Here is a 27,759-nt window from a genome sequence, read left to right on the forward strand (position 1 = left end):
ATATATAAATAAAACATTCTTCTGCAGAAAAGAATGAATAACAACAATATCTCACCTATAGTTTTGCTGAGCAAAGTGACGTCAGGAGGCTTGTTTGGAATGAGAGTGTTTATGAAACTCTGTGAAGCCGCTCTGACTCCCCTCTCCGGGTCATCCGGGGAGAGGAACGAGGGGAACATGGCAAACCGAGAAATGTGCGATGAATAAGGATGCTCTTTCAGCGTAGTAGTCTTTATCGTTCTCTCGCTGTGAAAGAATAGATAATCAAGAGTAAATACACAGTTTACCTAGAAAAAGGTGTGAGAATAAGTGTTAAGCTCAAGCATGCCTTTCTAGATAAGATATACTCACAATACATTTATATCAGTTGGTTTTGGGATGCTGGTAAAAAAAACAACAAAAAAAACTTTTTCTGACATTATCAGAAACTCCATTGTATTTATTGAAATTTTATAATCAGTTTGTCCATGACAACTGAATGACAACTCACAGCTGGTCATTGAGGTGAACGTTGCTTTTTCTTCTGAAAGCGCTGGTGTGGCATGCTTGAGTTCTGATGTGTCTGCAGACATAAAACCACAGAGAATCAATACGCCACAGCGGTCAGTGATTCTGTTAGCGTCTTCCCGTGTTGATCGAACATAAACCTACTCAGGTATCGTCCCTCCGTACCCCCAGGCAGGAACTCCACTGAAACCAGAAGACGACTTTGGCTCCATGTGGCAGCTGAAGGGAAGGGTTTTACTCGTAATGATTCAAAGGCATGTGGTTCTGAGCGTTAGAACTGTATGCATTTTGGGACTCAAACCATGTTTTAGAGGAGAACAACAATGGAAGTGCTTTAAGCTCAACAAAAGCATGAAAAATAAGGTGCAGTCATATTCGCTTACCTGGCAGAAAGTTGTACTTCTTAAAGGTTTTTTATTTAATCCTCTGTCTTAGATGTCTTCTGAGTCTTAGAGCTGAGTTAGACTGATCTGGACTAGACCCGACTTCCTCCTCTTTGCTTGTGACCAGAGGTGGGTTTAAATTTCTGTGACCACCTGGAAAGAGAGTGCGACAGTAAACAATAGGCTAAAATCTGGCTGACACCCAATCCATCCACACAAACTGTTACCGCAAATGTCTTCTACGAACTCGAATATCTCACGACGTTTCAGTTTTGAAGAAAGGAAGTAAAATTTGCAGTATAAACTCCACGTTTTTCTTTAGTCACTTTAATTCAGGGATCAGGTTGTGTGGATGCTTCCTACCGAGCTCCTGCTTTTGTAGCAGTGGGCAATCACTGCCCAGGATGTCTGTCTTCTACTCATCAAGTGTGGATGCGATAATATTACATGTTCACAGCTTGGCGCACTCATACAACTAAACATAAGGTGGAATGAAAATGTAGCTGGCTCCAACCAGACACTGACACCGGATCCAAGCTGGTGTTAAGTTTCAGGAGTCACGTTTCAGAGGCAACATGGGAGAGACTGAGGCACCGACCTCCTACGTGGCTTACTGAAAGCCAAAATATAATTAAAAGCCCTGTCAGTAGAAATTACTTTGTTCTCAAAACAGTTTATTATGCTAAACTTCTTGATTTTCTTGGACTGATGTTGAGCTCTGAGCTATTCTGTCAGTCTGTCTGAACTCTCTTTCTTGCTTTTAATATAAAGTAGTTACCGTCGACTCAATTCAGGCATGAATGTTGGTCTGAGAAACCCTAAATTAAAAATAAATAAATAAATAAATTATATTCAGAAAAATGTTGACTTAAATCGGTCAAATTATGGGAATTAAGTAAAAATGCAAACCCTATTTTAGACGTCAACTAAAACAAACCCCTATATCATTTGTGTACCTTTCTATCTACTAAAGTAAAAAAAAAAGAAAAAACATTAATTATGCTGTACCCTAATACTAAGTACTCAACAGTAGGGATATTTTAATACATAAAAAATAGTTTGGTCAATTTGTGTTGGCAGTGTCTTTAATGTATGTGTAGTGGAATGCTTCAATTGTGAGATTTTGTGGAATTTGCACAAAGGAAGAAAGAATCCAGTTTCAGATGACAAAACATGTATTTTAGATCCTCTAAAATGAGCAAAACACCTCTTTCATGTCTTTTCTCATTAAATAATAAAAAACCTGAAAACTCTACTGACACGTAAAATGAATGCAACTCTCTCTCTCTCTTTCTTGACAAGGCACGGACTGCTTTCCAAAGCACCAGAGCTCGTCTTCTTTCTCAGTCTTACAAAACCCATATTCTGCATTCTGCTTTTTAATTGGGATTCTCAGGAGACCTTGTCTAAAGTCTTTGCAACGTGCCCAAGCCCTATCAAGGAGCCCATAAGCTTAAGTCCAGTAACCAATTACCTCGCTCTGCCTGAGCAGAGCCGCTGCTGTTCGGATTACAGTTCACGCTGTGGCTTTACAAATGCTGCAAAGCTTGCAGTGATTTCCCCAATATTAAGTCGTTGTGCAGAAGGAAGCAGGTGTTCACCCCAACAACATTTATAACACAGAGAAATTGAACTTTATCAGACAGCTAACTAAAGTTAACAACAGTTCCAAAGCTGTAAAAAAGTATTTCCCACCCTTACATATCACTTAATTTTGTGATTTGTGTGACATGTTACAGATTTACAGATCTACAATTATGAATAGAAATACAAAAAAGTCATTTTATAGAGATGACTTTCTTAATTTAACAAAAAAAAGTCCTTAGATTATGCGTGTAACATTTGTCATCATTCACTTAATTGACTGAAATAACTTCTTAACATTAATCAACCTGTCAGCTACTTAAAAATGTCTACCTACACCCGTAGCCCCAGATTTGTTGTACCTCTTAAATGCTGGCACTTTGTTAAAAAGCAAATCCATTTGAATGTTAGCACAGAATAAATAGAAAAAGTAAAGGATCCTTCAACTTTTCTTGCAATCAACCCAAAAAACATTCTCTACAACAGACTCCTCATGTGAAATTGGTTTGAACAACAACAACAACAAAATCTCAGAATGATTTTCTTTGTGTGAAAATTATTTCCAAACATTATCCTTTCACTGTTAGGGACGCTGCTGGCATCAAGCCCTAGCTGACTGTCCCTTCCTGCCTTGTCAGTGGACTGCAGGCCTCCTGAAAGCAGTTTTGCAGACGTTTATGATGTTTCTTTTATGCCAGAGAAGGAATGAAAGCACAACGTGTGAACTTGGACCTCAAAGCTCACAGCTCTGAAAAATGTTCTTTGTATTATTATTCATTTTAATTTCATGGTTTTTTTTTAAAGGGAAGAAAAAACCCTACTTCCAATATCACAGAGGTACAGAGGATGCGTAGGTGTTCGTATGAATGTGTGTGTGTAGCTCCAAGGTTAAACACTCATTCCTTTTGCTTCTACTAAATATTTGAAAATATATTTTTTTTCCAGGCCAATCAAACCCATGAAAGCAATGTTTTTCAAGCTGCGAGCATCGATGTTCTCATATTTATTTTAAAGTTATGCAGTTACATTACCCAAGGAAGCTAAGCGCCCTTGAGTTATTCAGAGCTGTTCATAAGGCAAAAGAAGACAGTGTACAGCCTCTCTATCTATCTATCTATCTATCTATCTATCTATCTATCTATCTATCTATCTATCTATCTATCTATCTATCTATCTATCTATCTATCTATCTATCTNTCTATCTATCTATCTATCTATCTATCTATCTATCTATCTATCTATCTATCTATCTATCTATCTATCTATCTATCTATCTATCTATCTATCTATCTGCCAACAATATTCTTTGTTGTGGTTTTAATTTATTAATAAATTTTTTATCTCCCCAGGTAAAAAATCCAATGAATTTCACATGTATTCACACATGGTTCCCGTTTCTCACATGTGATCAAATATTTTGTCCATGTGTTCGATGTTACATTGTGAGACTGCCTGGAGCGGTCCATCTGCAAACGTGGAAATATGTGATGCACATGTTCCAAATCCACATGTATACATGTGCCTTCTTTAATTCTGAAAGACGTGAACATTTGTGTGCCACGTGCGATACATGGTCTTCATGTGTGATTTTCAAATGTGACATCATGGGATCAGAAATTTGGCATTTGCTTTTGCATGACATGTTTCCAAGATTGTGGTGTAGTGAGCAAAACTGCAGCAGGAGGGATGTTTTTATTTTTATTTCTTGTAAGTCTGCCTATCACAGAACCACAACTTGAAGGGAGATCACATATTTGCCATGGCAAATGCAACAAATCACATCTGAAACATGACAAAGCTCACATTTTCTCGGGTATGTTCCCCGAGAACATACCCGTTTCAATCGTACACACGCAGTTTGATAACATCAAAACTGGTTTCCTGTTGATATATCTTGGAAAGTGTTCTCTCTCTCTTGCTCTAGAAATAGAACCAATCATCAAATTTAGGTTTGAACTTTGAATAGGACATTCTAACAAATAATTATGCTTTTTATGTACGTCCATCAATTTAACTCTGGCTGTATGTGTGAAGTTGGTTATTGATTTCTTGTCAATCTATCTGAAAAATTACAGCCACAGTTTAAGCTCTGTTGCTCTCTCTCTCTGGTGACACACAATGAGGAGAGAGAGACAGAGAGAGAGAGAGAGAGAGAGAGAGAGAGAGAGAGATAGGGAGAGAGAGAGAGAGAGAGCAAAGCGCTGTTCTGCATTTTTTTCAGTTACTAGGAATAATATATAGACGCCGCATTTTTCTACACCTCTGCACACTTACTCCACTGGAATCCACCACAGACGCATCTCAGGCTTTGACTGACAGATGTTTCTCAGCAGTGTCCCAGGTCGGTCTCAGCAAAAAAATGAATGCGTTTGATGACCACTGTTGGTATTTTAGGAGAGAGTTTGGCAGGTTGGATTAGACTATGCTGGGAATGGATGGATGAGTACAGTCTCTTGGCTGTCTCGGTCTCGTTTCTTTTACCCGCTCAAAAACTCCTCTACTTTTGCACGCTTTCTTTCCGCTGTCATCATGACAGCCTTCGACTTCACGGATGTAGAGGCGTTTTTGGACAGCCACCCGGATCTGTTCGAGGAGTATCTGGTCCGGAGAGCCAAATGCGATCAGGTGAGCAGGTGGCTGAAGGAGCACCAGCCGTCCAAAGTGTCCGCATCCGAGGACAGGCGCGCCGCCGCCGCCGCCGCCGCCACGGACCCCCTCTGGCCGAGCAGCGCCGATGGACTCCGGCGCAGGTCGTCTCACATGGAGCTGCGGCGGAACTTCGCCCGCTCCAAAGCCACAACTGCGCACCGCACATACGACGAGCATGTGAGCCTGAGCGAGCACGAGTCTCAGTCGAGCATGAGGCGCCGTGCGCTCCTGCGCAAAGCCAGCTCGCTGCCTCCGACCACCGCGCACATCCTGAGCGCGCTGCTGGAGTCCAGAGTCAACGTCCCCCAGTACGCGTCCAGCGCCATCGACTACAAGTACAGACTCAAAGAGACCAACGAGAGGGAGTTCTTCCTGGAGCTGGTGAAGGACATCTCCAACGAGCTGGACCTGACGAACCTGAGCTATAAAATCCTGATCAACGTGTGCATCCTGGTGGATGCGGACAGGTGCTCGCTCTTTCTCGTGGAGGGACCCGCTCACAAGAGGACGCTGGTGTCAAAGTTCTTCGATGTGCACTCAGGCACCACGGTCAGACCCTCGTCTAGCACTCTGAACTCCAATGAAGTGCAAGTGCCGTGGGGGAAAGGAATCATTGGCTATGTGGCAGAGCATGGAGAGACCGTCAACATCTCTAATGCATACGAGGTAAAGGACAGAAATTATTGTAAAAAAAATCACAACTTTATAATGAATTTGTGTGTTTTTGTTACTATAATCACATAGAAATCATTACTAAAAAATAAAAAATCAGTTCTACTTATGAGGCCCCCTAGCAGCCCCTGGTCCCTAAGCGGCCGCTTAGTTTGCTTATGCCTTGCGCCGACCCTGACAGAAACCCAAACCCCTAATTATTGAAGATCAATGTGCTGTAGTATCAGGCTTGGCAGACTTGATGCACCTTATGCCACATGTCACCACAATGCATAGTATAACAAAGAAAGAGAAAAAAAAGGTATTTTTAAAAAAAAATTGGTACTCATTCATTTTTCCTCAAACCTGAGTAGAAATGTAAACATAAAATATGGCACAAGAGAAACATAAAATTGCGATGTTCACATCTCAACTGGCAAGACAACAACACCCTGACCTCTCATATACAGCATGATTGAGTGTTTTTAAGACAGGATTTAAGTCAAAGTTATTTTGCAACAATGAATAAGCACAAAATACCAATTTCTGTGCAAAGACAGTACAGCCGGAGCACTAAAGATTTACCATGTTGAAACAAGGCAATGGCAGCAGTATGCTGTGGAGATCATTTAGTTTAACCAATTTAAAAACAGGACAACCCTGAAAAAAAAGCAAAAAAAAAAGCAAATGAGAATCTGAGGCAATACCTGATATTCACAGTTGTCTTCATGCACTCTGATGAAGCTTGAACTATTTTGCAAAGACAAAAAAAGTTTCCAGATGAGCAAAGCTGATAGAAACGTAGCAAAGAGCTTGCAGCTGAATAGATGGTTCAACAAGTTTCAACTCGGGTTTGGGTGGAATACAAATGCATATGACACTTTCCATATTTTTATCTATTAAAAATGTGAAATGCATTTAGCACATAAAATCCCACTTAAATACAATAAAATTGTTGTTTGATTAGTTCAAAAGGCATGGACACTTTAGCAAGACATTGCACACCAAGTGCTGCATGAGAATGAAACTCCTCGGAGCAGTTACTTTCTTTTGCAAACAAATCCCCATTAAAGTTTTCATTGAGGAAACGGCAGACAGTTGTAGGAGCTTCTCCCTGGCCAGATCTCGCCTCGCGTGCAGCATCATTATCTCATGGCCCTGGGCTGCTGGACCTGCTGAGGCAACATGATGATGTGGATCCCCCTGCAGAATACTCCTGCATTTGTGCGCCCCCAAATGAAAACATTTGCTTCTTGCAGAGCTGGAGATAAAAATTGTGCAATGTTTGTTTTAAATGAGGGACTGTGTGAGAGCTGATAGATGAGTAATGTTTGTTTGTATAATCTCCCCCCTCCCCCCAACCCCAATTCCAGGACCACCGCTTCAGCGACGAAATTGACAAGTTAACAGGCTACAAGACTCAGACCATCCTCTGCATGGCCATCTGCAACAGTGATGGAGAAGTCATTGGTGTTGTGCAAGCTATTAACAAAAATCCAATGGGCACCCCTTTCACAGAGGACGATGAAAAGGTGAAGCTCTATTGTGCTGGAGAAAAAAAAATGCGGAGGCAATTTGTCATTTGTAATATCCCTTTTGTGGTTTGTGCTACTAAGTGCGTTTTAGAGAGAGTGAATGTGCAACTGAAGTGTTTGTACTCTAAATCGTCTTAATGGCTTCAGAGAGGAGCAAACTGTTCCCTGTGAAGCAAAATACCAGGAAAAATAAGAGAAAAGGTCAACCTTTTACTCAAGCGTGAAGCGATAAATGTGTTCAGTAGCGCAATAAACACACACATTCAGGAGACATAGTTTCTGTTTTAGTATTCTGAATTGTTCCCTTAGCAATTAAGATAAAATTGGTTTGTAGAAAACGAATGTGTTATATCTTTTTACAACTCACACGTTTTTTTTTTCCCTCAGTCCTTCCAGTTTGCTGGTTAGCAATTATCAATGTTTACCTTGATTTTTTTTTCTTTTTTAAGTTTCCTGTTATTTCAGCTTAAGCCCATAGTATACTTGTTTTATAAAACAGCTGAAAAAGTCAATAAGAAAATTAATACCAGATAAAGAAATGCTGAAACACTTAATGTGTCCTCTAGGTGGCAGAATAAAGTTTTCTGCAATCAAATTGCTCAACTTTAGACTCAAATTATAATTTTTCTTGTCATTTAGGATTTTATAAAAATAGTACTTTTAAATGTGAATATTAAAGATTACCACAATTAATTCTCATAATCAACTTTTATTGACAAAAAAAGTAGGGAAGCAGTCTCAACCTGCCGGCGCATGAAGACATTGAAGGGTTAAAGACTCTAAATCAATACTTCATTATCAGGGACTCTATTTGTGCCAAGATAAAGCTGACGCCATCCCGGCTTTCCACCGACGCCACCTCATACTTGTTCTGCTCCTCTCAACCAGTTTGATGCCCTGTAAATTATCACAGAAATGAGGCATAAATGTCTTTCACTACTTTGTCCTGCTCCTTTTTCTTAGGTGTTGCAGATGTATCTGCCATTCTGTGGAATATCGATTTCCAATGCGAAGCTGTTTTCAGAGTCTCGCAAGGAGTACGAACGGAGCAGGGTGAGACGTTTGAAGGTGTTAGATTGTCAGAGCCTGCCCGATCTTTCTGCGGGGAGTAAAGAGCTGCATGGGGTTGCTGTTGCCACAGGCCTTGTTGGAGGTGGTCAACGACCTGTTTGAGGAGCAGACTGACCTGGAGAAGATCGTCAGGAAGATCATGCAGAGAGCGCTGACGCTGCTGCAGTGCGAACGCTGCTCGGTACTTCTCCTAGAGGATATCGACTCACCCGTGAGACTCCCGTCTAGTGGATTCTGCTGATTCTTCTTACCTCTCCTAGATTCTCTCCCCTCTGATATTTATTTTAACTTCTAAAGTAAATTATGTAAGACGCTTCGTAACTTTGTTCCCAAGCAGATGTGCACTGATTCGTACTTTCTCTGTAGGTGGTGAAGTTCTCCAAGACATTTGAACTGATGTCTCCTTTGTGCAACATGGACAGAGACATCAGGTGAACGAGCAGGGATGCATAGCGAGCACGGCTAATTGAAGTACTCATACTCCTTGAATATCCCCCAAATTATGAACATTTTTAAAATATAATCATAAAATTTTGTGTATTCTATAGGAATTTTGGGTACTAAAGCAATTGCTTGCATTTGCATTCAGCTCCTTTTCCTCTGATATGCCTAAAGAAAATCCACTGCAATCAATGGTGTTCAGAAAACCTCAGCGTTATTAGCACCAGGCTCTGACCAGCTGAGCTAACCTACTGTACATAATGAGTTTTCATCGATTTAAGAAGCACATGATCTTACCCCAATGAAAATTTGAGAAAAGTGCTCATATTCTACCATTTTTCAAAATCAATATGCACAATGGTTTAATTTAAAGCCTTCTACTATTTTGAAGTGATGATTTTCTGAAAGCCTTTATGTTTCAATTGGCCCCATGAAGTTAACTAATTTGTAAATAGGGACAACCCATAAAAATCACAACTTTAAATAGTCACGGTCGTACTTCCTTCTTTTTTCTCTTAATTCACCAAATCAGCATGGAGAAGTTATCCTGCTCTGACTGGCTCATCAACAACAGCATCGCTGAGCTGGTGGCTTCCACAGGGCTGCCTGTTAACATCAGCGACGTTTGTCAGGATCCACGCTTTGACGCCGAGGTTTGGACAAAGTTGTGCATTGTCAACACCTCCAGTTGGACACTTCTGTTTAAAACCCATTAAAAATGTGGAGCCATATTTGAATCAACTTGAAAAGGATTCTGAAATTATTCTGTTTTCTACCTTTCAAGGCAGATCAGGCATCGGGTTTTCACATCAGGTCTGTGTTATGCGTCCCGATCTGGAACAGAACTCACCAGATAATCGGTAGGTTGAACGAGACTTTTTATGTTTTTTGAAAACTCTGCTTTTGCTGCTCTTAAGGATGGATGTGTACTTTGCTAAGGTGTTGCACAAATCCTGAACCGCCTGGACAGGAAGACATTTAATGATGCAGATCAGAGACTGTTTGAGGTCAGTTTAAGCACTAATACTCAAGTCTTTTGTTTGTGTGTTACTTATATTGCTTAAGGTATTATTAAATTTCTCTCTTTTTTTGCAGGCATTTGTGATATTCTGTGGACTTGGAATCAACAATACTATGATGTACAATCAAGTTAAGAAGACATGGGCCAAGCAGTCTGTAGCATTGGATGTGAGCAAATTAATTGATTTAGTCTTTTTTTTTTTCTTTCACTCCCCATAATACAACTACAAATCCTGCTCCATGAAATATTGCCTTCTTACTGCCTGCTTTTGTTTCCGTTTTGGGGTTGCTTTATGAGACCTTTTAGCCTGTTTAATGTCAGACAGATTCTATGTTTGATTCTACAGGTATGATGACCATTTCTTCCATCGGCTAAGTGACATTGAAAAAAAAAAAAAAGGTTATCACAGGTATTCATGTCTTTATGTAACCCGAGTAATCCTTGTCTAACTTTGAAATTTATTTAATCTGAGATAGTAAGTGACAAAAAGCAAAATCATCTTGTTTAAACCTTTACTTTACAGCTAGTTTACCTTGTTACATACTCTTCAAATTTCCTAAATGTATTTTTCTTTTATTTAGTATGGTACTAAATAAGTATGGTACTAAATAAGTATGGTACGGAGGCGGTTAACATTTATTTGCATCTCTCAGCCGGTTCTGCTCCATTGTCCAGTATCTAACCTGAGCAGTCACATTATCCTCAGAAAAACATGGTTCTCTTTCTTTTCAATAAATATTTCAGCTGCTCTCAATAATTCACAATAAATACATCACCCTCTCTGGTATCAAAGACAACACACTGCCGGATCAGCCTCACTTATTCACTGCCATCTCTTTAATTACCAGGTGGAGGCATTTTACAAGTTAGTTCACAAAAGAATGTGACAAAAATTGAAATGCGCCGATCTGATCCGGTCGTAAGGAGATAAGTAGGGCAGGCGGAAGATTAGTGGAAAAATATTTCCTGTAATCTTGTGTTGATGAAAACAGTTGGGTGGTATTAGAATTTGAATCAGTCTTCTGTAACACCCGTCTTTGTGAAATGTCTGGGTTTTTTTCAGATGTTGTCTTACCATGCTACCTGCTCCAAGGTGGAAGTTGACAGACTGAAGGTAATACATAAACTAAATCCTTTTCAATGAATTTATAAATTCAATACGAGTAGTGAGAGCATAAAACCTGCCAGTCACCGTGGGTTAAAATTCTAATTAAAATGATGTGTGCTGTTCTGTGGAAACGTTTGACTGACAGCTCCGTCCTTTGTCCTCTGAAGGCTGCAAAGATTCCCCTGAGCAGTGAGCTGGGCATTGATGAGTTCCACTTCAACGATTTTTCACTGGACAATGACGCGATGATCACGGCGTCGCTCAGGATGTTTCTGGAACTCGGTGTGGTTCAAAAGTTTAAAATTGACTATGAAGTGAGAGGGCATTCCCTGCAAGGCGTTTCTTTTTCCGTGTATTTCGTGTTTTGAAGTACACGAAGGTGTGAAATCCTTGTTTCTCTCTCTTATAGGTTTTGTGTCGCTGGCTGCTCACAGTGAGGAAGAACTATCGAACTGTGGCGTATCACAACTGGAGGCACGCTTTCAACGTGTCGCAGTGCATGTTTGTCATGATCACAGTAAGTTTTTAGACAAAATGGTTTCAGCTTTTTAAAAGACGTTATAAAATTCCAACATGCTAGTATAACCAAGACTGATTAAACTGAATAGTTCTGAAACTTCACTCGCAGTCAATGACTTGTATGCAGACCGCCACTTTCCAGGATGTGCTGTCAGATGCAGAGATTCTGGCCCTGATGGTCGGCTGCTTGTGCCACGACTTGGACCATCGAGGCACCAACAATGCATTTCAAGCCAAGTGAGTTACATAAACCCCTTCACGGTTATGAGCGCATTCCTTACGAGTGACTGAACCACTGATCCGTTGTTCCTCCAGGACCGGTTCTGCTCTGGCATTGCTCTATGGCACGTCAGCAACCCTGGAGCATCACCACTTCAACCACGCTGTCATGATCCTGCAGAGTGAGGTCAGACAGAATATATTGATTAGATCCCTCACTGGGATCTTTAGACACAGTTGACATTTTAGGTATGTTAAGCAGTTGTAAAGCAAATCACATACTGGCCGCCTCTCTCTTTCTGTACAATTCTGTCCGTTTCATACAAAGATATGCGAGTGTAACATTTTGATCAAACATAAATTCCCACCATAAGGGTTGACTATTGCAGCTTTGATCTCCACAGAGCTCTGACATGAAGACCGACTGCATAAAAGCTTCCTGAGCAGAAAAGACAACCATCCTTTCATTGCAGACATTGTGCTATATTTTTCCCTTGTACAGTGTGGAACAAAAATATTTGAATATCGCATTTTGAGTCAGAGCTTGTATATTCATTTATGCACATCGCAGTCTACCTGCTTGTATATCGTGTAAAAGTTGGTGTCCAGGCTGTAAAATAATAATAATAAAAAAGCAAATGATAATACATTCAAATGCCAGTTTGGAAAATGAAACTGATTTATTTTAGACTAAAATGAATAGTGTCAGCAAAATTATGCGACCTAATTTTGAAAGACAAGCAGAAAGAGATGCAACGGAAACATCCTGTCGACTGCAGTTTATGAAATAAGGTTTTTTTATGAGTGACTGAAAGTCTTAAACCATTTTCATAAAACGTCCAGGCCACAACCAAGGAGAAGAAACCTTTATACAGTGATTTGCAAAACAAAAATCACACTCCCCAAGCAATGCTTATTTTGCTAAATAGCATCAACAAAACGCTAATGCATTTAGTGGGATTTTATGTGATAGACCAACAGTGGTGTTGCTTTACCACTGTGTTAATTTTCCTGATGAAAAAAGAAAAAATGATTACAGTTTTTATCTTTTTCCAGGATAAACACTATATTACAACCAAATAAAAACTGATACAAAGCAACTGCAATTAAGATAAAAACTGATGTAGTAGCAGCATGCACATAAATACTGATCAATGGTGATAAATGTCGAAATTTATCAACATTTATCGATAAATAAGCCAAGTTAATTCCCACACCATTTTTGTGTGGGAATTACATTTTCTTGCACTTGAATTTCTACCTGCCTTGAGCCAAAGCATAGTGTTGTAAAAACAACACTATGACAACAACACAAACTAAATATTTCAGATTGTGCGAGGTGGAACAGCTTGGATATCTTGCAGTTGGACAGATGTAGTGATAGCTAACAGTTTTCTCATGAGCTGTATTACAGTATTCCTATGAAAGTTCCTGCCATAAATATAAGGAAAAAAAAGATATCATTATAAGAAATGTTTCTCTCTTTGAATGAATTAATCAGTTTAACAGATAAATATGCAAATCCTCTGATGCTTGACAACTAAAAGTCTTAATATATCTGTCTAGCTGGATAAAATGAAGGAACTGTAATAAGTAAACACATAACTTACATGCAGATACAAAGGGATATATGTCTGGGGTCTGGTAGATATGCAAAAGGCAGGGAACCATGAGGTGACAAGAGAATCCAGCAGTGATAGAAAAAAAATACTGGGGTGCTTGATGAGTAATAAGTGACAGGTGGCTGATGAGGACAGGGTGCAGCTGTGAGAGGAGACAGACCAGGCAGGCTGAGGGAAAGCTTAATATGATGTTTGCAAGAGGTACAGCGAACATTGCTTATAGGCGCCGCCATGTTGAAATCCCAACTTCTTACCTGGAATGCTGCTACCTCAAGTCTGACTTGAAACCCAGCAGTGAGTTTCAGCTTGCAAGGAAACTGGAACGCTGGAAGGTGAGGAGAATGTAAACAGTAATCTTGGAAAATTGTAAAACAACAAGAATAAACTAAATACAAAGGAATCAACTGATATATAGTGAGATCTAAGTTGGAAACAAATCAACAAGGAAAAATGCAAACAGGAAAAAACAAAAAAAATCCCAACACCCCAAGATCATGACAATGTCGCAAAGAAAAGCAATTATATTCTCTTGCTGTGTCTCTGGCTATTTATCAGAAATGTATTGAGACAACTAGGCGCTGCTGAAAGTCCCTCTTGCACAGTTTCTCCTAAGGAACAGCGTTGTACACAAACTGCTGACAGGCAACACCAGTAACCACTGCGCCTTGTCTCAGGGGTGGATCAGTTTGATCACCAGCTGTATCCTGCATCGATCTATTTCAGCCATGGACAGAGAAAGCCCATGCGCATTGCTAATTAAATTGCAAATTGGGGCTTCAATTGACAGTGAGCAATGACTTTACCGATGCTCCAAATTTAACGGGGAATATTTTTTGCCGGTTGTACAAATCCACCGCTGCTTGCAACTGTGTTTTATTTTGCAGGGACACAACATCTTTGCCAACCTCAGCTCTAAAGAATACAGCAACATGATGCAACTATTGAAACAGGCCATTCTCTCCACAGACCTTACTTTGCACTTTGAGTAAGTGGCCTTCTCTGAGCTGATTCTGTTTACAGCTAGATTTAAATATTTTTGGACAGATTGCATGTGTTTTTATTACTTAACACTGTCTTATAAAGCACACTGTTTTATTGTTTAAATTATATCCATATTTCTTGTATCTCTCACTATTTGCTGCATGATTTGTCCCTCTTATGACTGTCTCTTTCATTTAAAAAGGCGCAGAACCAAGTTCTTTGAGCATGTTTTGTCGGGAGAATTCAGCTGGGCAGTGGAAGAACACAGAGAAGTTCTCAGGTTTGTAATAAATTTGTAATAAATAAAGATACTAAAGCTGTAAAGAACAAAACTGAGATAAAAATGTCTTTTGTCTCTGATCCCTGCCTAATCAACAGATCCATGCTGATGACTGCATGTGATTTGGGTGCTGTCACTCGTCCTTGGGAGGTATCAAAGCAGGTTTGAGTCGCCTGTGCATGCTGGGATTTATTATTTCCTAATTGTGAACTGGACAAAAAAAAATGCAATCATGTTTTTTTTAGTTTATGTATGTATTTTTAAAAAGAGTTCTCATGAGAGACGTGTGCTATAAGGGTGAGGTAAATTTAAGCTGTCGACAAAATCCATACTGAGCAGAGGCAATTAAAAGAAATAAATAATTTTTATTTCTTTACCTTTTCTTCCAAATCCTGGGGAAAAGTATGCAAGGTTCCTGAAACTTCTTAATGAACTCTCATTAGGTTAGTTTAGTTTGCCGGGATGGTACCACAGCCCGGTTGTTTCTCTAATCCACTTAGCGTGCTAATCTGCTTGGTCAGACGTGAAGAAGTGTTGGATTTACTGGTGAATCCTAAATAAGCTTCCAGCCTGGTCCTTGTTTATACCTCCTGTTTGACACTGATTTAACCTAACAACAAAGTCCAAAAATAGGACAAAATAAAAAAAAGTGATGTGTGTATACATGAAAAAAACACTGTAAAAAGAGACCATTAAAGCCAATTTCAGAAATCAAAGAACAATATTCACAACAAAGTTAAACGTTTGATGCATAAATCTAAAGATCTAATCTTGATTCTTCCAAACACGAAGCTCGATGAATCCTTATTTAACTTCTTTAATGAACATCCTCTCAGTTTGTGTTCATGTAAAAACTTGTGAAGTCACACTGATACACCAGCGGTTTTAAGTTGATATTATGCTGTGTTGGTTCCTGTATTATTCCTGGAAATCCTGGTTGATTTCTTTTCAACTAAAAAAATTGCAGTTTGCATCAGATGACAACTTGATTCTAGCACGGATTTTTGGAGAAGCCCCAACATAAACTCTGTTAAAATGCATCAACTATGGCAAAAAGAGGCATGCACCAGGAAATGAACCAGTTTAAATTAGCTCTACTAAATAGAGTGATCATAAATTCAACCAGAATTATGCCTGAAGCTTATTGCTGCATATGGCCCACCAAAAATCAATTATGGTGTTTGGAATATTTTTAAGTCTTTCTGTATAATGTTGCCCCTGCAGTGGGTTAGAAACACCCAAATGAATTTAATGCTACCAGTAGAAAGTCACTGGATTAGGGTTATGGCATGAGGAGAAACATGGTTCATAAACTTGTGACCACAACTATTCATGTGAGGAATGTATTTAAAACAGTTTGCATCTCAATATTACTATTTCTTATACATAGTAAGTTAAGAAACACTATATGGCTTTCTTTCTTTTTTTGAGAATTAGCAAAAATACATTTGAAAAATGTATCAGATACAATATTTTATAGCAGGATTAAAGTCCAATTATGTCTAAGGAATGTTTTGGTGTATAAATGCCTTTTATGAGCAGATTTTTGTTCAAATCTGTAGTCTAAGAGGTCCAAGGTCTTATATGTTTTGTTAAATATTAAATTCAGCGTTGCTTTCAGAAATATCTTGTTGGTGGAATATATCGCAGCTTAGACGTGAGCCAGACTTTTGGATCAGTTGTTGTGTCTTAATTTCTTTCCTAAGAGTAGCACAACAACGTGCAACAGCAAAGACCAAACAGCGACAAAAGAGATGAATCATTTAAATACACACCCTTCAGTATTCTTAAATCCTTAAATGCTGCATAATGCATGAGTAAAATAATGATTGTTTCCACTGGTGTCTGCAGGTTGCCGAGTTGGTAACGAGCGAGTTCTTTGAACAAGGCGACAGGGAGCGGTCGGAGCTAAAGCTAACACCAGCAGTGAGTGTGAAACATTTCAAAGTCTTTCCTGTCACTCTGATGTTCCGAGTTAAAAATATTCAGGAGAAAATGGTTCTGGTGAGAGTTCTGGTTGTGGGTGACAGAGAGTTGTTGCTCCCCTGCAGGCCATTTTTGACCGTAATCGCAAAGACGAACTGCCTGCCTTACAGCTCGAATGGATTGATGGGATCTGCAGGCCACTTTATCAGGTAGGTCGGCCACAACTAAAGCTACACCTGGAGAGGGATTTAATATTTATACCGTATAAATATTAAGTATTACATTGGCTTTTCATAAGGTTAACCGACACAAAGTAGTGGATAATGGTGAAGTGTTTTTCTTATTTATTTATTTATTTATTTATTTATTTATTTATTTATTTATTTATTTAAATAAAATTATTGTGTATTCAGCTCTTCTGAGCCAATTCATGTTAGAACCACCATTCAGTGCAGTTATAGCTCAATTCACTCAGGGTTGGTCTCTACCAGCTTTGCATATCCAGAAACCGAAAGCTTCAACCAGATATGATGGGGCAGCATCTGGACACAGAAATGTTCAAGTTTCAGGTGGTCTGGACTTTGGCTAGGCCACTGCAACACATAACCACACTTTGATCTAAAATTTTAAATTGTATCTTTTTCTCTGTGTTTTGGTGGATGGGTCTTTGGCTGTTTCTACGCATTTTTTCTAGGTTTGTCTTTTCAGATTTTTATTTGCAATGAATCGTTAAAACCATGAATCCCTTTCCTTCCCTGTTCACACTTCTACATTATGTTTCTCTGCACATCATGAAATCCCAATAAAAAACATTGAAATTTTTCATTTTGAAGCTCAAGACATTTACGTCCAATTAAAACAATGGTGGCTTCATTTTAAAATGTAAGTGCATGAATAAAAGCGCATGCAAATCTGTAGATAACCTCTACTGTTTGGTGTGTCTCTCAGGCGCTGCTTAAGCTGAACAGGAAGTTAAAGCCGATGGTGGATGGAATAAATGGGAACAGAGAGAAGTGGCAGGAACTCTGCTTATCCGATCAACAGACAAGAGGAGGCTCGGTCTCCAGCCAGAATACTGACCCGGGACAGAATACTGAGTTCAGTGACGACGCAGAAACCAGCGATTTTCTAGAGAAAGCAGAGAAAACTGCCCAGATTAAAGATGCAGAATTTGGGTCAAAATCTGATTGCCGAGAGGTTTTGAGGTGCAGAGCAAACAAAGAGACCTGTCATGACACAGCAAACAACAAAACAGTCCCTGGAAAGAAGTAAAGCAGGGAGGTTGATGTAATAAATAACTTGAAATTTTCTGCTATCTTCTAACACAAGCACCCCCCTGAACTGATAGGGTGAAATAAAATGCAGAGTTCATCAGCGGAGCCTGCTGCAGCGTCACTGTGTTAACCTCAGGAACAATGGGACAAACCCCATTTGATCATAAGTCTATTTAAAGGGCAGTGTTTGTACAAAAGAAGGGATTTTATCACTTCGCTAAGAAGAGTCTTGAAGTTGTATGATTTGTAAAAACTCTCTCCTGATCAAAACCCTTTGGGGATGCCTTTAAAACCATCAAAAGAAATCACTGTGAATTGTCACACAAAGCAAACTGCACACCAATCTGCATCCCTGGTAAAGAGGTTTTAAAAGACATGGAAATTTCACTGCAGCAGCATAAATTAACACAGGAAGTTAAGGAAAAATACAGTATTAACTACAAAACTCCCATGTTCAATTTTAATCATTTCAATTTAATCTGATTTAATTTTGTACCATCAAATGTACCACAATGATTTTTTTGCCCTATGCTGTCAACACTACAGTCTCATCGCGAGTCCCCGGTCTTTTCTGATGCGTCTTCTCTTCTTCTCACCCCACAATGTTACCTCTTAGATGTTGATTTGGTCATATGGTTTGTATATTTATTCTGCTAAAAGATGCAGTGATGGCCCATTTTCAGTTTATTGTTAAAGGCAACTGGATGCTTTCTTAAAACGCCCTGGGCTTTAATAAATGGATCATGCCAGGCATGCTAGCAAGGTTTCCAGGGAGTTTGGAAGAGGAACATACCACATTGTTGTCAATGCAGCACGATACCACTGTATGATTAATGAAATGACCCAAAAGGATGACTTTGATTTGATTCTTTTTATGAATCTTTACCAGGGTATGTCAGCAAGTGTGCAGGGCTCTGTAAATCCTGTCATAAATGTATACTGAGCCATGATCATGCTCATGAATGTCATAGCTGGGCTGTAATGCTTTAGTTAAAAAAAATATTTGCCTGCATGATCTTACAGTGTTGTTCTTTGACAGCCGGCTGGTTCACAGAGTTGCATGTGATCATTCTTGCCTTTCAGCATAAATTCTCTGTAGATCAGTGAATCAAAATTGCATTGACTGCTTGTGCGTCACCTTTAAATTTTCCTCAAAACATCAAGACAGGAAAATTCAAATGACTCCGAGAGGCATTTTAAGATTGTACAAAATATATGAAATAATTTATTTGGAGCAAATGATACTTTCTGTGTTTGATTTCAGTTCAATATTTAAACTGCTGCTGTTTTCTTGTTGACTTTCCGAGTCTCACTCTGACACTTACCGTCAGAAGATTTCTGTGACGCTTAAGTAAAATAATTGTTTTATTTGTATGTAGAGTATATCTTTGTTTGCGAATGCATGCCGGTTATGTTGTTACTGCATGTTCGATGTTGACGACGGTCATCTTGATGCCTTTGATTGCCACAAGAGATTTGCTTTGCATGCAGTCATGCTGGTACTATTCTGTGTTCTGGTATCTTATAGTGTTGCTGCTCTGTTGTTGTTGGTAAGAACAGCCTGAAATGTCTACTTTGAGCTGCAACCTTTATCCAAATTATAAACTGGTGAGTTTTCATACGCTCCATGGACTCTATATTTATAACAACCCCTTTAAAAATAGCTTCCTAAACAGGACAAGGATGTGATTTATGTAAGAGAAGAGGAAATCTGAATGACTGACATGCCTTTGATTTGGAAACTGATGGATGGGGCTAAAGAAGGAAAGCCAAGATGTGATAATTGATTTTATTTTTTGTATAAAACAGGTCTCAGTAGAGTTTACGTTCAAAACTGTGACAATTATGCTGATACACACAGCAATCTGAATCAGGGCTTGAAATGAAACTCATGTAATTCTCAAAATCTAAAGGTGGGATGTGCCTTGAAGTGTAACACCAATCATGTCCACAAGTGGTTGGCAATTTATTTATTTATTTTATAAACAATGTCATTTAAAATGGATTGAGTTATTTAATGCCAAAGTAAATAAATTTTTCTTTGAGTTTAGTTGTTATGTTAACCAAGTTCACTCCTACTTATGAGTAAGCTAGTGGGCCAAATGGCTATTTAAAAAATAAAGAGACTGCAGATCTGGAAGGTTGTGTTGAGGTGATGACCAGATTAACATCAGGAAGTTAATTTACCTTAAAAGTAAGTCATGACTGTTGCCATTATTTCTGGCATTTGCAATGTATCTTCCACGTACAACTTTCCTGAGAATTTGACTTAATTAGGTTTTAGTTAACTGTACTATGTTTGTACTGTTAATAATTTGGTATATTGGACTGCTGATGACTGAGCTGATGCATTATCCAGTATTTTATGTAAGTAAATGCTTATTTTCTTAAGGTTTCTCTTTGTTATGCTCTTTATTTACAATTTATATCACGGATGATGCCTTCAGCAGTTCCTTTTCATTCCCCCCTTGTCTTAAGTAACAACTAAATACTGACATGATTAAAATTTCTGCCACACATAACGTTTTCCATGTTGACCAAAGAGATAGTACACAAGTAGTCTCTATTTACAGATGCTATTTAAGGTACCACTTTGCATCCTTTTCCATCTGCATCGTCGAAGCTCAATAAAACATGGTGCAGCTTGTGGCTGCAATATAATAATGTAACAAATTTCAATGAGTGTTAATACTTCTGCAAGTCACTGTATCAGATCCTGTTTGCATTTCTGAGGGTCTGTCTCTGCATTTGCATCATCAGCTTTGAACTGAACAGAGAGCATTAGCTCTGTGTTTTATACTGTGTCTTTACAGAGAGCACGCATAAAAAGGTTAATTAGCACTTTGGAAAACAGCTCATTAAGTGAAATGGGTTTGTCAGAAAGTAAAAAAAAAGTCATTCTTTTGATAGATTCATCTACGTAGCATCATAGCAACCACGCAGGCGGCATATTGTGCTGAGACCCTTTACATATTCATGCAGTCTCTTTTCGAGCCCGTTCTTCATCTGTGGATACTGTTTGATGTTGGTTTTAATAAGACGGTGAGGTGAGGCAACAGCAGCAGTGAAAATGTGCGAAGCTCAGTGCAGCTCAGTGTTCGCGCAGCCGCCAGCTCCCGAGCTCCAGCCAGAGTCGGGCCTTAATCTATAATTTAACACGGATTGAGTTTATTCTCCTCAGGGTCGATGATCAGGGAGAGAGTCGGATGGAGAGAGGAGGGAGAGCCTTCCAACCTCGTTTCTGATACAGAGCCTGGCTCTGCCATGGTGTTTGATCTCTCTGTCTCTCTCCCTCTCTCTCTCCATTCCTCTCCTCTGTTATTTTTCAGTTTTATCTGCCTCTCACAGACACAGAATATCTGACTTTTAGTCCTCTTCTTGCTGACATACTGTACTTTATGTACAAACTGTAAAAAACACAAACCATGGGTGAAGAACAAACTCCCTGAGGAGACTGGTAATGTCATACAAAGCATCTACTTTGTGCCCCGAGTCACATCTCGTGAGGTTGAAAAATAATGATTAAATGAGAAGGAATTACCATGAAGACTTTAAATACCGTACAGACACAGAAGTGACACAGAAGGGTTCTTAGAAACTAGACTTTCTGCAGTAGACCATAAATATTAACACACACTCTCAAAGCTAATGTTCCAGATATAGACCAGCCTTGTTCGTCTAATGATTATTTAACCCATGTTGGTCATTTAGTTTCCACGTGTAGGCGCTCCGTTTAGTTATGAAAAATAACCCCGCTGTGTGTTTCAAAAGATGGCCTCGAGCAATGCATAATAAATCAGCGCATTGGTAAAATTTCATCTAAAATTACCCATGCAGTACGCTTAGTGCAATTAGAACAAATCCAGCAATTAATCCTAGTGAAAAGATTTGCATTGTTTTTGTTTTGCATTGTATTTTTCTTGCAGCAGAATGCATTTGACAAAGTCTCAGAAATAGGGATGCTTTTCAGACTGCAGAACGTGTGGCTGACAAAAAAAGAAGCAAAATGTTCAACATCCATGGTTTTTCTTTAAAGAAAATAAACAATTTGAATTGGTGCAGTAATGTACAATTATCCAACAGGGGAATTCTGGATGCATAAGCTAGTATTTTACATTCAGTTTCAGCATTTGGTCTTTTTGAGTTCACAGCTGCCATGAATTAAAGATAATCTGTTTAACCTGGAATGAGGTTAAACTAGCCATGCAGTGGCGACACTCATTAAATAAACAAATAAATAAATAGTGACTATGTCCTTACTACCTAATATAAATCTTTCTCTTAATATAATCTCATAATGAATTCTCTACATGCACAATCTGTAATTGTTAATTAAGAGTTTTAAACACCAGTTCATCTACATTTTCTCTGTTATTGCTGATGTAAAAACTGCAATGCCACAAGGGAATCTACTCATAGTAATAAATTATGTCTGGCCTTGTAGTTGTTACATTTTTCTTTTTATTATTTTAATCTGGTCAACATTTACAACACATTAAGTCATCTTTTCTTATACAGCCTCAACACTGAGAGATTAAAAATAGATATGTTCTAATTATAGCTCAAGTGTCACAAAGATAAAAAAAAAAAAACAATGCCATCACTGGGACCCAGATGTTCTTTTCTTTCCTTTTTTTTTCCTGTAGAGCCAATATTTAATTGAAACTGTTGAAGACATGAAGGACACCTTGTCAACACATTGTGGTGAGTTGTAGCCTTATGTTTTATTGCAGACTTTTTTTTTTTTTTTTAGCTCTTAAGTGCTGAAATGCAACCACTGTCCTCCTAAAAGCAAACCTTTGAACCGTTCCTACTCATCATCTCTCCTTTCTCTCTCTTTGACTTTGGGTCATCAGATAAGCTGTCCGGAGCAGATTCTCGTAGTTTATAATCCTGACAGATACATTAGAGTGTTTAAAATCTGATACACCCGCAGAGAGGCTTGTAGTCCAGCTCTGCATGAATGAGGGCAGAACACAATGACAGATGTCTGAAACAAGTCTGAAAAGGATAAACATATAAATCTTCTTCCTGCTGTCCTCCCTTGACTGACCGTTTCAACGTGAATCCCGTCTGAGGAAAGGACACTGAACTGAAGAATGCAGGAGGCATAAATGTTGTTGAGAAGTGATTACTGGGACAAGAAGTCCTGGTCATGTCTCTAACATCAGGCAAAACCTTTCTTAAATTTTCTAAACATTATCAAAAAAGGGTTGTAAAAAGAAACGAATGCTGTGCTCCATCAAAAATATATTTTAATCTGCTTACACAAACTAAATGAACGTCACTGTATCATCGCAAAGAGCACTGAGCGAACTCATGGAGATGAAATCTTCTAACGGTTCAGCAGGGTTTGAACACCACGTTTCGCTTAGTTTTGCTTCCCTCAAGTGGTGAATTGGAGCATCGACATTATCAGCAATGAAGCTGTTGCAAGAAATATGACGAAGACGACAAAAAGAAGCAAATTGCAAATGTGAATTTCAGTCAATTAAACAATAGTCTGGCTCTCCAAAGAGACAGAGTAAAGGTGTGAGAATGAGTGCTGTTGTTGACCAGCGTGAGGAAAAAACAAAACAAAACAAAACAAAAAAAACTAAAGAAGGCGATTAGTCTGAACGCATAACTGCTGACAGCTGGGAATGCCCCTCGCTGATGGTAGACTGGAGCTGGATCCCCTCCATGAAAAAGCCTTTGATTGTTGGCAGGAACTCCTCCGGTTTAGGCTGAATGGCTGACAGCTCTGTCGGGGTGATGGACGGGCGGCTGTTTCACCCCCCTGATAGAAACAAGCCCCTGATGGGTAGCTGCAGCCTCTGGAGGAGCAGGACCCCTGCCACTCAGCTTCTGACCCCTCTCTGAGCAGATGGAAGCAGCCTCCACATAAGTCGTGTAAAAGCAAAATTACACAAGTTAAGGTTTGAATCCAGATCCAAATTATGGATCTGGATTCCATGAGCCCTAATTGATACACTTTCCACATAGCCCCATTAATTTCTATTTTATTATGTCACCCAGCAGAGAGAATAATGTAACAATTGGTCTTCCTTTTCTTTTATACTTTTAATCACTTACACAGATTTTAGAACAATTTGATAAAATGTTACTTTACTTTTATTTTACTTTTTGTATTTATGTGAATGTAAGTCGGTTTTAATCCCAAGAGTGCATCAATATATTTTTTTTATTTTTATTTTTCATAAATTATTGCTCTCCATTTGCCCTGCAGAAACTCAGATTGGATCTGCCACACGGGGGCGCCCATCCGCGCTGTGGGGGCATGCAATAATGCAACAAAAACACATGCAAAATCCCATTTAACATTTTTAGACAATCTAATAATAAAAAACATTTCGAACACAAAGTGTGCGTGCGTGTGCCTGAAAGCAGCAGGTTAATGTGGGGCAATGAATAACATTGCTGTGTTATTCATTGAACTGCATTTCTTAATTCCTTCACAAAAACCATCCATCCATAATTAGATAATTAATTTAAAATAACAGTTCAGGGGAAACACCTTACAGTGTGGCACATTTGTTGCTCTATTCAACATTTTAAATGTGGCGATAATAAATTGCAGGGCCACGTTCTGTGACGGAGAGTACCACTGCAGAACTCCCGACTCTTAAATCCTGAGTGTTTTTTTTTAATGAGAAAACACACAGAAAAAACCCCCACAAGAGTGAGCGCAGAAGTTTTCATGTAATTCAGCTCTCAAGCTCACTTGGGGAGTAACATTTATCTTTTATTCCTCCCTGATTCACAGACGCGGAGTTGGAATAAATCAGCTCAACTCTAATTGTTTACTCTGACTTAAACGTAGCCCTGAGCTCTTCGCCATGAATCAGCATCACTTCAAGGCGACTCTCTCGACTGAGGTGGTCTGCTGGAGTGAGGTTTGTGTGGGCTCACTGCCAGATCTGACTTCTGAACATGTGAATCCAAACAGGAAATCTCTGTCTGCATTAATATAAACCACCTCTATTTTCATTTTCCACTCTAATTAAAGACTTCTCTTGAGGAGTATGACTCCCATAATGCTCTGTGAATTAACACTGGTCGTAGTTTATTTAACATACCTGTTTTAAATGTTATTCTTAGGATATGCTAATAGATAGTGCTACAAATGTGAGGATTCAATTTTCACACTGAAGGTATAAAGTCATGTACCTTTTGCATTGGGTAGGTGTTGAAAACCACAGTTTTTCTGGGAGAAACTAACTAGCCAAAAAAAAACCTCTATGTCTTTTGGTTTGAATACAAATCCTCTTATGTGTTGTTGTAACTGTCCGGCACCTAACATCTCATAGTAGATGCATGTCTTGGCATACTTTCTGTCCTCATATACGTCTTTATTTTGCTGTAATTATAGTTTCAAGACTTTTTGGAAATGACTTCCAGCTTTTCACGTCAACAGACTAAAATTTTGTGGCTCAATAATTTTTTTAAAAGTTACTAAAAGCTAATCATATTAAATGGAGAACATCTGTGACAAAGCAATTTTCCAGTGTTGCAACAGATACGTATTTGAATTAAGGTCCTAACTTTAACTGAACCCCTCAAAATACATAAATATGCTTTGATCTGCTGTGTGTTTGAGTTCATCTTTCTACAAGGCGAACCTCCCACCTAGTGTCAGGTTCTTTGCTATGTCTAGCAGGCTTTTTCTCAAGGATGTGAAGGAAAATCCCTTAGCTCCATCTATGATGAAAATGTACTTCATTCTCATGATGTTGCTAGTCACTCTGATTGAGTTTTTCTTTAGATTTCAAATTTCTTTTGGCAAAAAATTCACAAAACAACCTTCTCCTTTCACTTCGCAATGGACCGGGTATGCAAACTCTAAACAAACTGCGCCTACCGTATGGTTGTCAGGTGACGGTTTCAAAAGTTATGAATACTTCTGTATGGTTCTGCATATCACTCTGCACAGCGAGATTGTGTAAACTCAAACACATTGTGTGCAAGGAAAACTTTTTCACGGTCGACCTGTCATTCAGACTCACAAAGAATTCGAGTTCAGTCTGAGCTTGTAGAAAAATGTTTTTACACTCACGTTTTTCGCTGGCAGCTGAGGGCCTTTGCTCATCGCTCCAGGTCGAGGTGAAACATGAGATTTTGCGGTCGGAGTCCCGCTGCTGCAAAGACCCAGCATTCTTTTAAAAATACGGGCATAAAGCAATGTTTGTTATCGTGTTTTTTTTTTATGGTTGTCGCAAAGCGAGCTGTGCATTGTTCCATTTAACGCGGACACGCACCGGTGAAGTTGATGTTTTGACACGGCTGTCAAATATGTCTGATTTTATCATTTATTTGATTTTAGGACACATTTTAAGCCCCGCCCTCCTTTTTTTTTAATTTACACCATACCTGACCTGGTATGACATAAATTTATGTTGCTCTTTGACATCACAGCCATGCATTCAGCCAAACCCCAGAGACAGAGAGGCAAAGGGTTTGAAGGCATTAGATGGGGGATGGTTTGAGGAACTTAAGACTTTGTGGCAGCATACCACTGCAGCCATCAAAAGCACTTAACCTCCTAAAAATGCTCCAGCAGTGGTTATTGTCAGCTCTGCGCAAACAAAGGCGGGAGCACTTGTGTCTCAACGCTAACAAGGTCCATCTAAGACCCTAAGGAGAAATCCAAGCAGGTCTATGCATGTCACTCCATTTCCCTGCTGCTGAGAGCTTGTTTCCTGTGCGTCAGCCTCAAGATGGAGGCTTCGCAGGAGTAATTTCACCACTTGTTCTCTTTCCGCTTTACTTCTGACGCCCAGCTGCAACCAATTTATTTTCAAGACTCGCTGAGTAACAGTTTCCAGATTAGCCCTCTGACAGGCGGGTTCAGATTAAAAAGGACATTTTGGTGGGGTTGAAGCCTAAATCGGCTTCATGTTTTGGCAGGCCTTGCCAGTAGTGTTTTTGCCACAGGAGCAATTTTGGTTCTCCAGCACTTCAACCTCATTTGAACGAATCGAGTTGTGCAGATGATCTTTTAAATCGACAATTGGGCTGGTGCTCGGTGTAAACATGTACGCCTTTAGAACAGAATATCATCCATACAGTCAGTCGTGGCAGCAATTCAATTAAATCTGTTCGACATATTTCAAAACCTTGTTCTCCTTTGATGTAACCATTTTACCAGGCCTGGACATTTATGTTTTCTTGCCATACCCAGCAGAGAGTTGCCTCAAGTAGAACAGAAACAGACCTTCCTGTTTACTCTTGTGACAAATACGTTGACACTTTTTGTCTTGTCTTTGGGCATTTTTTGAGAAATGTCACTAGTCTATGTACCACAGTATTATTTGCAGTTTCCTATCAGAAAAAAAAAATCCCTTTGGTTAAATCAAAAATAAATTTAAGTCTAAATCTGCCAGGTGTTTGAATGATTTGGACCGATAGTGTGTTTATCTTCTAAGAATTAAAGACATTCAGAAACATATTGGAAATGAATTGTCTTTTCAAAAGTTCATCATCAGACACGGCCTCAAATTAGATGTGTCAATGGACAGGCCAGTGTTTCTTGTTAAGCTGTCCTCCTCATTTGTTCCGTTTTTACCTGTGTGAACTTTGAGTTTGTTTGGCATATTACGATCTAGTCCAAGATTTAATATTCCAGATGGTGGTCTGGGGGAAGAGATGGTTAATTCCAGCTCCCCTTTCTTCCCTAGATGATACAACTACTGCAGGAACGTCTGCAGCTCTCATAATGTTTTTATTAACAGGGGAGGCTTTGCAACAAATCAAATGAAACCTTGGTTCTGGAGCTTTAAATAATCAACTTTTCTGCAGTCAGAAGTGGAGGAGTAGATTTTTTTTAGGGGGTTTTGAATGTGAAATGGATGTAAAGCAGATGAAAAGTTGAGTGCTTACAGCTGTGTGTGGGGTGGAGTTAAAGGTCAGCAGACTAAAATCTGAGTCTGAAGAGCTTGATGAGAGAAAACACCCAGCAGCTTCACAGGAGAGAAGACTCACGGCCAAA

General features: G+C 39.1%; 2 protein-coding genes across 4 annotated transcripts in view; one reads left to right on the forward strand and one right to left on the reverse strand.

Moving 5' to 3' along the window:
* The window catches only part of spmip4 (sperm microtubule inner protein 4), an 8,222-nt gene extending 3,394 nt beyond the window's left edge, over positions 1-4,828 (reverse strand). Inside the window, exons 1-6 of the mRNA XM_008432513.2 lie at positions 4,749-4,828; positions 891-1,043; positions 652-726; positions 491-562; positions 352-381; positions 56-246 (exon numbers count right to left, since the gene is read on the reverse strand). Coding sequence (XP_008430735.1) covers positions 56-246; positions 352-381; positions 491-562; positions 652-719 — 361 coding nt within the window. The 5' untranslated portion in view covers positions 720-726; positions 891-1,043; positions 4,749-4,828. The remainder of the gene's footprint in view (positions 1-55; positions 247-351; positions 382-490; positions 563-651; positions 727-890; positions 1,044-4,748) is intronic.
* pde11al (phosphodiesterase 11a, like) lies at positions 4,693-20,162 on the forward strand. 3 transcript variants are annotated; one of them, XM_008432510.2, is made up of 20 exons: positions 4,693-5,789; positions 7,148-7,306; positions 8,273-8,362; positions 8,451-8,591; positions 8,747-8,811; positions 9,354-9,474; positions 9,606-9,681; positions 9,761-9,828; positions 9,917-10,009; positions 10,906-10,956; positions 11,118-11,264; positions 11,360-11,467; positions 11,579-11,706; positions 11,785-11,875; positions 14,195-14,295; positions 14,494-14,571; positions 14,670-14,733; positions 16,423-16,497; positions 16,623-16,706; positions 17,446-20,162. In XM_008432510.2, the coding sequence occupies exons 1-20, from the start codon at positions 4,914-4,916 to the stop codon at positions 17,767-17,769; spliced, it is 2,940 nt and encodes a 979-aa protein (XP_008430732.1). In that variant the 5' UTR covers positions 4,693-4,913; the 3' UTR covers positions 17,770-20,162. The 3 variants fall into 3 exon arrangements, with proteins under 3 accessions (XP_008430732.1, XP_008430733.1, XP_008430734.1); XM_008432511.2 differs by having other exon boundaries at positions 14,670-14,721; XM_008432512.2 differs by having other exon boundaries at positions 4,694-5,789; positions 11,597-11,706.
* Positions 20,163-27,759: the final 7,597 nt, after the last annotated feature.

The sequence above is a fragment of the Poecilia reticulata genome, linkage group LG16, assembly GCF_000633615.1.
Source record: "Poecilia reticulata strain Guanapo linkage group LG16, Guppy_female_1.0+MT, whole genome shotgun sequence".
In the NCBI taxonomy this organism is placed as follows: Eukaryota; Metazoa; Chordata; class Actinopteri; order Cyprinodontiformes; family Poeciliidae; genus Poecilia; species Poecilia reticulata.